Raw genomic sequence first — 12,005 nt, 5'->3', positions numbered from 1 at the left:
CTATGGAATGACCCCTCATTTCATAAATAAGCCATTGTGAAATACTAAGATAAAATGTAAGTAGAATATTGATTGACACTATTTTCTCAAGTCATATAAATGGAGAAATTGATCTAAATCAAAGAAAGGAATATTACAGTTGTGGTTGAAATAGTTTGACAATGGAAGATAAAATATCATTTGATAAGTTGGGAGAAAATAATTGAGCCACATGGAAATTTTAAATGGAACATTTATTGAGAGGAAAAGGCCTATGGGGCCATGTGACTGAAACAGAAGTATTGGCAGAGACAGCCAATGAGCAAACAAGGGCAAATAACAGGAAAAGGGAAAGAACATTTTCAACATTTGTTCTGAATATTCAAGGTGCACAACTCTTTATTTTGTCACCTCATGCATAACTCCTAAGGAAGCATGGAATGTACTGCATGCTCACTTTAATAGGAACACACTAGCCAATAAACTATTCCTGAAAAAGAAGTATTTTCGATGTGAGATGAAAGAAAGCATGACGGTCCAGGAACATTTGAAACAAATGAAGGAATTAATGGATCAGCTTGCTGCAGTTGGGGTGGAAATAGCAGAAGAGGATCAGATTGTTGCCTTACTTGGTAGTCTGCCAGCTAGCTATGATACAATTGTAACAGTCCTGGAAACCAAAATTGATGATATCTCATTAGAATTTGTGCAACAGGCACTGATTAATGAAGAACAAAAGAAGAAAAAGACCACATCGAATAAAACATCATCAACTGCATTAGCCACTCGCAGCAACTTCAAACCACATGGAACACAAGAAACAAAGAAAAGGGGTAACAGCTTCAAGGAAATGGTCCACAAAGCTAAGAATGTGGATGTTAATGTGGCAGAAGATTATACTGATGGAAACAATGTTGTTACCTTTGTAACAAACCAGAATAAAAGAATAGGAAATGGAGAATGGTTGGTGGATTCTGGTGGGTCTAGGGATGTGACACACCAGAGGAACATATTATCACAAGTTTAGCACACCTCAGCAAGTTAGGATTGGTGATGGAAGAACTGTTGAAGCTCTTGGAGTTGGAAACTGTAAACTAGAAATGACATTTAAAGTCAGTAATGCAAAGCATGTCACAATGCAGAGTGTCCTTCATATACCAAAATTAGCTAGCAATCTATTTTCAAGAGCTGCTACTAAAAAAGGAAATATTGTGCAGTTTGGAGTTAATCGCTGTTACATCCGAGGTAAATCAGGACAACTCCATGGCATGGGTACAAGAAAGAATGATGTTCTTTACAAACTGAACTGTAAGACCAGTGTTATTGAGAATGCCTCAGTAACCTCAAACAGCAGCATGAATGGCTTGGATATATGGCATCAACGTCTATGGAATGTCAGTGTTTCACAGTTACAGAAGCTTGTCAGGAGTGGAAATGTAAGTGGAATCAAATTCCAGAAGTCTGATGAAGCCATTTTCTGTGAGGGATGCATTGAAGGTAAAATGCACAGGAAGCCATTTAAGTCAGTGGGAGAAATCAGATCAAAATGGAGACTGCAACTGGTACACAGTGATGTTTGTGGTCCCATGCAAACTCCATCTATTGGAGGTAGCAAGTACTTTGTTACATTTATTGATGATTACTCAAGATGCTGCAGAGTGTATTTCTTGAAACAGAAGTCAGAAGTCTTTGAGAAATTCAAGGAATTTGAGAAGTTGTACTCAAATGAATCTGGAGAGCATGTAAAAACCCTGCACACAGATAATGGCAGAGAATATATATCAAATGAGTTCCAGCAATATTTGAAGTCAAGAGGCATTCATCATGAGATGTCAGTAGCATATTGTCCAGAACAAAATGGTGTTGCTGAGAGAAGGAACAGAACTCTTGTGGAATCAGCAAGAAGGGTGCTGTCACATGCTAAGTTATCAAGAATGTACTGGGCAGAAGTTGTAGCTACTGCAGCGTATGTGGGTAACAGAGCACCCAGATTGACAATAAAAAATGGTAGTACGTCATATGAGAGATGGTATGGGAAGAAACCGGATGTAGAACACATGAAAGTGTTCAGATGTCTTGCATATGCACATGTGCCAGATGCATAAAGACAGGAATTAGACATGAAGTCTATGAAGATACGTTTCATTGGATATGATAACTGCACCAAGGGATATCGACTGTATGATGAAAAATCCAGGAAGATTTTCATGCTGCGAGATGTTATCTTTAATGAAACAGAATTTGGTCAAGAGCCTGTGACAAATGAGTATATCTCATCAAGTGAACAGATAGTGGACCAAGAAACAGAAGTTAAAGCTAAAGATAAAACTGAACGACTAGCAAGAAACAGGAAACCCCCCATCCACTATGGATATGATGAGTATGCTGATATAGCAGCAGCAAATGAATCAGTTTGTCACACTGCAAACTTATAGAGTATGTTAGAGCCAAGCACATGAAGTGAAGCAATGTCAAGTGACAATGCAAAGGAGTGGAAGTCAGCCACAGATTTGGAATTTGAGTCTTTACAAGAAAGTGACACCTGGGATCTGGTGGAATTACCAGTTGGAAGAAAACCTATAGGTTGTTAGTGGGTGTTCAAAGTTAAGTATGGAAATTCTAGAAATGTAGAAAGGTTCAAGAGTAGGCTGGTGGCCAAAGGTTACTCGCAGAATTATGGTCTGGATTATGAGGAAACCTTCTCCCCAGTGGTGCACTATGCATGAGTTTGCTCCTTGATTGCATTTGCTGTGCAGAACAACTTGAAAATTCGCCAGATGGATGTCATAACTGCATTTCTGAATGGAAATCTGGATGAAAAGATATACATGGAACAACCTGTAGGCCATGCTGTTCCAGGGAAGGAAAACCTTGTGTGTAAACTGAAAAAATCACTGTATGGATTAAAACAGTCACCACACTGTTGGAACAAATCATTTCATAAACAGATGATGAAACTGGAATTTGTTCAGAGTTCAGCAGATCCATATGTTTACATACGGAAGGGTGAAAATCTAGCAATAGTTGCAGTATATGTGGATGATATTATTTTGGTTGCTAATAGTGATGATGAAATAAGCACTATAAAGGAAGCACTGAAGGAAAAATTCTGCATGAAAGACCTTGGAAAGCTCCATTATATCCTTGGACTCAGTGTTGTTCAGGATGAAAAGAATGGCTGTGTATGGTTAAATCAAAGACAGTATATCCAAACTATGGTGGTGAAATTTGGAATGAGTGAGTGTAAGGCAGTTGCAACTCCATCAGATGTAAACGTGAAACTACAAAAGGATGATGGTGTTAGCATTCAGGTTGACCACAGTTTGTACCAGTCGTTGGTAGGCAGCCTTCTGTATGCTGCAATGGGAACAAGACCAGATATTGTATATACAGTGGTAGCAATATTGAAATATTGTGCTCAGCCCAACACAGCACATTTGACAGCAGCAAAGAGAATCCTACGTTACTTGAAAGGAACAGCTGATCTTAGTCTTAAGTTTGAAAAGGTACCAGGAGACATCATTACTGGTTACTCAGATGCAGATTTTGCTGGAGACCTGGATGATAGGAAGTCAACATCAGGAAATATCTTCATTCAAGCAGGAGCAGCTGTAAGTTGGATTAGCAAAAAGCAATACACAGTGGCTCTGTCCACCACAGAGGCAGAGTATATAGCCTTGAGTCTTGCAGCACAGGAAACAGTATGATTGAGAAGACTACTGCAAGAAATATGTTCCGAAGTTGATTCTGTTCATATCATGGAAGATAACCAAGAAACAATTGCCATGGCACAGAATCCAGTGGGTCATGCAAGAACAAATCTCATTCATATTTGTTACCACTTCATTTGCCAATGTGTGCAGAATGGATCAGTAACACTGTAATATTGTCCCACAAACAGTATGACTGCTGACATTCTTACAAAGCCGCTTGCTAGAAATGCATTTGAAAGGTTCAGAGATAATGTTGGACTGTCACCAATGGATAAATAAACCAGATTAAGTGACGATTTTAATAACAGATTAAAAGTAATTGTAAAACATTTAGAATAACTAAGTTTATTGACAGTAACTGTAAGTTTGTGTAAAACAAAATTAAGTGGGAGTGTTAAGAATATTGAGATAAGTGCTGCCACCTGTAGTTAGGAATAACTCAAGTAGAACATTATTCATGACGGAACAGGAAATATTGTGATGTAATATTTTGTTGTTTTTTTATTCAATGAATAAACACATATCAACAAAAATATTAATACTTTTCTATAAATCTGATTTTCGTGTTCAAAAGCTTTTAATCTTTACAAAAGTCTACCAAATTTTTTGAAGGTGCAATTACTGCATCAAAAGTTATAGTGTAAGTTCTTGAGTTTTTTTCCACACTTAATCCATTTTGGTTGCACTTTTTTTTTTTTCCAGACCTAAGGTATTTTGGATTGGATTATATTTGCTGTAACATTAAGGAATAAACTCTAATTCTTTAATTGAACATCCATAAGAATTTTAAAATATACTGTGTCATAGCCAGAGTCTGGAATAAGATTCAAGATTATTACATAATTTTTAAAATAACCTGTTGTAAATGTAGATCATGTTATATACATCTTGTATTAAATGGGTTGAAAATATCTTGCAAGTATTGTTTGTTTGTAATTTTTCTGTAGAAACAAGTAGAAGTGTTAACTTTATGGACTGATGAAGAGGAAGTCAACATGGTTTCCTCTGGTGACAGTATAAAGATAAAACTCAAAGGAGTAGAAGAGGAGGTAGTTCAAGAATAAAAATATTTTTAATATAACTTCTTTAATTCATTTCACTTGAAAATTGCTTTTAACTGGTCACGTAATGTTTGTTTCTTGTTTATACTTATAACTTAAATATCTTTTCTTGTGTCTTGCAAACACTAATTCATTAAAGTTTACATCAAAACCCAAATGACAAAATATTTGAAGATAAATGATTAAGTCAAGCCTAATTTTGAAAAAATGTTTTTTGAACTCTACAAAACAAAAGGTTTTTAGCTGCTTATGAGAACATTTACGATTCTCTTTTTTACCTTACTATTTACAATTTCTGAGGATTTAGTCAGATGTTCAAGTTAATATCCAAAGTTAAAAACATTGTGAAATGCTTAGAAATGTACAATCTATGTCATATATTTCTTGATGTACATATAAATTTAAATTTGTTTACTCTAAGACTGTACAATTGTTGTTTTTTTTTAGGAAGTTCAGTCAGGCTTTGTCCTTTGTGATGCAGACAATCCATGTACAGTTGGAAACGTTTTTGATGCTCAGGTGTGTAACTTTATTAGCACTCGACATGCTGTCATTTTGTTTGAAATATTATTGAATATGTACTCAGCTGTTTTAAGTTTTTAAAGTTCTGATAAAACAATATTTCATTTAATTTACCAAATGTTTAGTGGACATCATTGTAAAATATATCAATTTGTCTTGTTTTTAGTCGTGACTCAGCATTGGCAATGTTCCTGTTTTATTTTTAAGTAGAAGTGATACCTTTAACTTGTGAGTTCATTAATGTTTTTTTTCTGGTTTTTTGTCATAGTTTGTGATCCTAGTCCATTGTATGCCCAGGCTACACAGCTGTGCTATACCTACATGCAGCTGTGGAAGAGGTTTCTGTAAAGGTAGTGTTCACATTTATATATTTTGTTCCATTAGTTTGCCAATACATTCTTCTCACATCTATATCCACATCAGTTATAACTGGGATAAAAAAGCAAACATCTGTATCAGTGTGTTATCAAACATATTTTTAAGAAAATGTGTAACCCTTTCATTATAAGTAAGTCAAAATGTGCATGTCATAATTTTTTACAGGCTTTTCAGTATGCTGAAATAAACTTGACGTCAAAAAGAAGTTAAGTCACATTTTTAGTTTTAATTTTTTTAATTGTTTGAGGAAATATTCAAATAAATCCTCAGTCTCCTCTAGAATGAAAATCATGACATTTATTCACTAGGTCTTCCCTCTTCTCTAATTTAATTACCACTCCTATCTGAAATATGCAATTCAACATAAATTACTTGTTGTGATATAGATACTACTTAGGCAAAGTCTTAATTTTTATATATTTCAGTCTTGTTTGTTTATATTGTCATAAACTAGAAAATCAGACTCATCTGTCATATCTTCTCTTAATGAAATTTCAGATAATTTTAATATATGAAATGGCACATAGTTCTGTTTTGTTTTCAGTACAGAGTATTGTCAGTTTCTTTTACAGCTTGGACTCATAAGGGAATTATTTAAACCCATCTTATCTCAATTAAGAAGCCAATTAAACTATGATAGTTAGAGGATGTTTGTGTGTGTGTGTTATTAATCCATGTCCTTAGGTTAATTAAGTAAATAAAAAATTTAGCATATCAGTATCATCATTATAAATGTAACTAAGATAATGAAAAAAATAAAAACATTCTTCATGAAGTATGCTTGCAAACAGGTCATGCTTTATATGATTCAATGAGATAATGTAAGCTAAGTGTTTGCCAAGCAATCTGCAAATTGTGTGGCAGGATTATTACTTAGACACAGTTCAAAGGGCAAGAAAACAATATTAAATAGAAACAGATACAGACTGTTAAAAGCTTTAAGCTTTTTATGACAAATAATTGTATTTTGTTATTACAATTTACAGTCAACCTATAAAGAAAAAAATAATTTAGATGTATTGGTTACAAGCTGATCAAATCAATTGAGGCTTTATTAGAGTTGGGGTAGAGAAAATATATTACCACCAAGAAAAAATAAACTTGTTTAGAGATTATGTAAATGAACATTTGAATTTTTTCTGATTAAGTTGAGTATTTGTTTTTTAATCTTGACGTGAAAATCACTTTGTACTTGGAGCAGTTAACACTCTTGACTCTATATGCCCATGGACAAATCTTTAGTAAAAATGTTGAATTAGAAAATATGATTTTTTTGTGTACAAAAGATGTAATTCTCACTTAAAGCTTGCTAAATGTTATGAAGAAATAAATACCATATTCAAAATTATACTATGGAAATTGATGGTTATTTTGTGGTTAAATGGTCAGTCACGTTGATGAAACCTGTGGAAATATTTTTGTAAGTCACATGGAATGTTGAATCCAGCACTGGTTCAGATTAGGTGTTTGTGATATCAGAATATTAAATCTATAGTTTCCTACAAATTACCAAGATTAACAAGCTGTAATTTAAAATAAGAACCTCGTATATTTTTGTTTTGTTGAGATGTGTCTTATTAACTGAATCAAACACAGTTTTCACTTTGGAAAGGGTCCCTTATATAGATTTACTTCAATGTATGACATGAATAACCAATCAACTGTTTAAAATGTCAAACTAATAATTTCCTCAGCCATTTTAATGTGTTAGAATCCATTTCATTCTTTCACACCAACATTTCAAGGAGGTAGGATTGTATCTCTAGTCTGCTTGAAATTTCATATTTTCTGAGACCTCAATACAGGTTAATTACTGAGCTTGATAAATTATAATGAAATTCTGTAGTATCAATGTAGTAATTTAAGATTTTTTAAAATTTTTCAACTGTGTGTATATGTGTATATAAATATACACGTGTGTGTATATATATATATAAATAACCTAAAAAAATATTGTTTCACATACTGTATGTGGAAAATTTGAAAAGCTTCAGCAACCTGTGTCAAGCAGCATCCAAGTACACAAAGGCCACAGCTATGAGAGAGAATTATTTGCTTTAATTTGTTATTTACTGTTCTATGTTTTAAGAAAAATAAGTTCAATAACTGATTTCAAAATTGTAATAATATATGTACTTGTATATTATATAATAATTAAAATGTGACTATGTTACAAAAATACTAGTCTACTAAAACACTGCCAGGACAGGTTCACTTTGAAAAGACTGAATGTGAGTTTTATATTATTGGATAATGTAATATGAGTGCACTTGCCCTGCATCAGTGCAAGCTCTGTAATGTTAGCTATGCAAGACTGGAAGGACAGTATAACAAAAAAAAAATATATATATATACATAAAGGTATATAACATATATGAGATTTAAGCTATTTAAAGTAAAAATTTGTATTTTCGTATTATAATATTTAGTTATTCTGGAATGAAAAAGCATAATTTATATATATTTCCTGTTACTGAAAACAAACATTTGAAAGGTATTTAAGAGATTTTGGAATTACACAAATAATATTTGAATTTTTTTAGGACAAAGAATAGTTTTTTAATCATAATATGAAAATCACTTTGCACTCAAACTAGTAACAAAGCAGACTTGATATTTTCATAAACAAATCTTTAGTGAAAAAATACTTCATTAAAAATCTGATTTCTTTATATAAAAAAACATTAACAATCTACCACATTTTGTGAAGATGTATATACTGCATAAAAGGTTGTAGTATTAATACTTGTGCAAATGTGTATATGAACTCTTTTTTTTACATCAAGCCTGCTGCAAAAAGCGTTAAACCAAGATTCTGCATAAACTATATCCCATGTGCACAGTTAGATTTTATAATTTTTGAACAACATCCATATCTGTACATCTAAGTCAGTAGTTGTGCTTATATGTAGTAGTAAGATTTAGGGTTAAAGTGACCCCTATCTCCCACATATCTTATAATTGTTTTGTACAAGAAAAGACAATATCCATCCAGTAAGGAGTATTGTACAGATAAATGGGTTTTACTGCCTTATATTGCAAAGGATATTGTAAGCTGCATTCAAAATATTTTTTCATCTGTATTTTATCTTGATAAGTATATTATGTATTTTTAGAAATAAAATAAAATAGTTTAATTGTATTTTTTATACACATAGGCCTTAATCTGCTTAATTGACAAAAAGTCTGGGGAACGGAGCAAGAGACAGCCTCGGTTTGTGAAACAAGATCAAGTGCCTATTATGAGATTAGAATGTTCAGATTTGACCTGTATGGAATCATTTAAAAAATTCCCACAAATGGGACGATTCACGTTACGAGATGAAGGTATGGAATTTAGTGCCTTAAAACATTCAGTAAGTTATTTGAATATAACTTTTTTAGAAAAAATGTATCCCTTCTCTTAAATAATGTATATACATTTAATATTTATGAAAGTATGTTTATGCTTACGACTTACTCTGTTTGCAATTTTTGCAGGTCGCACCACTGCTATAGGAAAAATTTTAAGAGTAGTTGAGTAATGAGTTGAAAAGACTCCATATACAATATCTGAAGAAAAGTGAACTGTCAAGAAGGCTTGCTGCATCCCCAGCATCAAAGATGTGGAGTTTGCTGACTGCTTAGCCTTTTTGTATCAAGATCCTTTTAACTGCAGGCTTATTTTCTAATAACTTGGGCATGGGAGAAGCCATAGAGAAAAAAAATATTTTTATCATCTTTATTGTACTTCCATACAAACGAAGAACAGCTCAGTGTGTAAGAGCTTGTGCAAAGTATTCCTCACGTATACTGATTTGCATTTTTATAAACCGTGTTACTAATGAGACCTATAGAATATGCTTTGTTATTGGCTTTACCATAAAAACATTGACAGACTGTGTTTTTAATGGAACAAAGCTCTCAGTGGAGGAACTTTTTTTGGTATTTGCTCGCTCCTTCTGAAGGTTTTAATGATAATTTTGGCTTTATTTGATAAAAATGACAGTTTTTCATCATGATTAGGGAAGAAAATTCTTACAAGAAATTAACAAACTGTACTGGGATGACATTTAATCCACATAACTGGAAGAGTTATTAAATTTCATACACTTTTGGTGAGATTGATCGTGTCAAGATTAGTTGGTTGCCTTGTTATATTTCTTACAGAAGGTTAATAAAAGGGATATATTAATGACATGTTCATTAAAAGGAAACCTGTTGCTAGAATAATTTATTTTCAAATGGTAACTACAGTGACACTGACATAAGAATATGTGTAAGTTACACACTGTATTCCTCTTCAATAAAGTTATATTCACAACAGTGACAATCTCCTAGGTTATCTGTAAAATATCTGATGAAGTAAGTTATTTCCAGGGAAGTTACATGATTTAAAAATAAATTTTTACTAAATCAAATCTTACATTTGGAGAAGCTCTTTAACCCTAGTTAGTTGCAATAAATCTAATAATTCAGCTCAAGGAAGTTTATTGTAAGATTCAACAACATGGGTAGTTCTCGGAAAACATTTTAATGTATTAGAATTTTTTTCTTTAAATATGACTTAACTGCCTGTTCATGCTCACTTGTTTTATTATCTTTAATACTTGATAAAATAAAAAAGTCAAGTGTAATATAAAGTAAAATATGAAGCTAGGCAAAACAGTCACTTCTTGGCCACAAATTTTTCACTTCTTTCTATGTATGCATGGAAGTCAACATTTTATTCTCCAAACTTAATGTCACATACACCACTGAACTGTAAAACATCAGAAGTTATGATACCACATACTTTAAATGGAATACATACCTGTAATTAGTTAAAATCTCACAGAATTTGTCAAATGAGATGTGACAGTATTAATAGTAATTGCTTTGTGCTGTTTATAACCTTTAAGAATATTTCCAGAAACAGACCTTTACAGATTTTAAAGTAAGGACATATAAAGTGATATTTAGGAACATTTTACTTATCACATAGGCTTTTGTAAAAAAATCTAAGCAAATATCATTGTTAATCTCAACTAAAAGGTCGCCTGTGTTTAAAGTATTCAGTTGGGTTTTTTAATGTTTTTCTTAAATCTTTGATATGTAAGGATCTCATCATAAACTAATATTTTTAACATTTACTTTTTTTGTTAATTGTCATTCATTTAAAAAGTACAAAAATTAGCTCAGACCATCTAAAACCTTATATGCTAGCTACTTCTTGAACCCTGAGCTTTTTGGGGAGAAGTGGGGGAACAAGCCTTGCTGCTAAATAGCTTCAGAATGTTTCTCTCGAGCCATTCTCACACCTACTTACTAAACACAGTGTAAATATTAGATTTATTAGTTGTTACTTCTTTTATTATATACTGTGTACTTGTGTATTTCTAACTTCATTACAAACATTAGTATCTATTAAACATGTAATGGAATAACTTGTACCTTTACTTTAAAAGTATACGAGATAAGCATCCATAGGTACCTGGTGCATTTTTATATTTAATATCTTAGTAATTTAAACCGAAATACCACAATTTCTCATTGAGACAAAATTTAAAAATGACATGTAATAATAAAAACTGAAGCATAATAAAGAATCTTACTAAATCCATCACGAATTGTTATGATAACTTTCACATGGAATAATATCCAGGCTTAAGTTGTTCATAAATTGTTAATGTAAACTTTAAAAAAAAAAAAAAAAACGTTTTTAGCTCTGACAGTTTTTAATTTTTCTATACAGGTGTGACAGTAACAAATGTGTGTAGACTATAAATCTGTATATGATTCATATCCAGTTTCTGCAAAATGCCTCCTTCGCTTTGAGGCTACGATTAAATGATAAGAGTGATGATCAAATTACTTAATCAGATAAATGTTGCTAGCAGGTGCAGTTGACTAACTGCAGTTCAAGATTTGGATCGTGCGATTCGATATACCCTTTTGTATTTAAATCTAGAAGAAACTGTTCATTTCATACTTAATTCTAAACATTTTTACCATTTTTTTTCATCAGATATTACAGTTATATTGTAGTTGTTTCATTTGAAACAGATCATTGTCTTAACTCTTCGACACAAATGGTGCAAACTTTCTACAGAGCCCATGATTTCTTTTGGTCTCCAAGTTTTATTCCAAAATACACGTAATATCTTGTTTTGACAAATCATGTCGTGTCCTGCCCTCGTGTGACGATTGTTCTGGAGAAATCTATAACCAGTGGTTATCAGCATTTTAAGGATGACAAAATGCAACAAGATTTAAATGAAAATTATTCACTTATGTAAAAGTAAATGTAACGTTTTGTGAAAAATATGTGATGAAGAAAAATTTATATCATTTTCGGATTCAGCGTATGTGATTGGTTGAAGAACGTGTACAA

The 12,005-nt window shown here is 32.3% G+C and overlaps 2 protein-coding genes across 5 annotated transcripts in view; one reads left to right on the top strand and one right to left on the bottom strand.

Annotated features, from left to right (window-relative positions):
* LOC143240620 (TOM1-like protein 2) overlaps nucleotides 1-12,005 on the bottom strand; it is a 91,705-nt gene that overhangs the window by 11,097 nt on the left and 68,603 nt on the right. The gene's annotated exons all lie outside the window — the stretch shown is intronic.
* On the top strand, nucleotides 4,208-9,965 carry LOC143240628 (eukaryotic peptide chain release factor GTP-binding subunit ERF3A-like). Its single transcript, XM_076483381.1, has 6 exons — nucleotides 4,208-4,332; nucleotides 4,640-4,741; nucleotides 5,201-5,272; nucleotides 5,544-5,625; nucleotides 8,812-8,980; nucleotides 9,134-9,965. Exons 2-5 carry the CDS (start codon nucleotides 4,688-4,690, stop codon nucleotides 8,829-8,831), a joined length of 228 nt encoding a protein of 75 aa, XP_076339496.1. The 5' UTR covers nucleotides 4,208-4,332; nucleotides 4,640-4,687; the 3' UTR covers nucleotides 8,832-8,980; nucleotides 9,134-9,965.

Source organism: Tachypleus tridentatus, chromosome 13 (assembly GCF_004210375.1).
Source record: "Tachypleus tridentatus isolate NWPU-2018 chromosome 13, ASM421037v1, whole genome shotgun sequence".
Taxonomy (NCBI): domain Eukaryota; kingdom Metazoa; phylum Arthropoda; class Merostomata; order Xiphosura; family Limulidae; genus Tachypleus; species Tachypleus tridentatus.
Note: the sequence above shows the minus strand (reverse complement) of the source record. Positions and strands in the feature narration are given on the sequence as shown.

What these genes read in the sequence shown, in the direction of transcription:
- LOC143240628 (XM_076483381.1), top strand. Translation starts at nt 4,688, where the DNA reads ATGGTTTCCTCTGGTGACAGTATAAAGATAAAACTCAAAGGAGTAGAA. An exon ending in GAAACGTTTTTGATGCTCAG is followed by an intron (nt 5,273 to 5,543) that starts GTGTGTAACTTT and finishes TTTTTGTCATAG; the next exon opens with TTTGTGATCCTAGTCCATTG. An exon ending in TGGAAGAGGTTTCTGTAAAG is followed by an intron (nt 5,626 to 8,811) that starts GTAGTGTTCACA and finishes TTATACACATAG; the next exon opens with GCCTTAATCTGCTTAATTGA.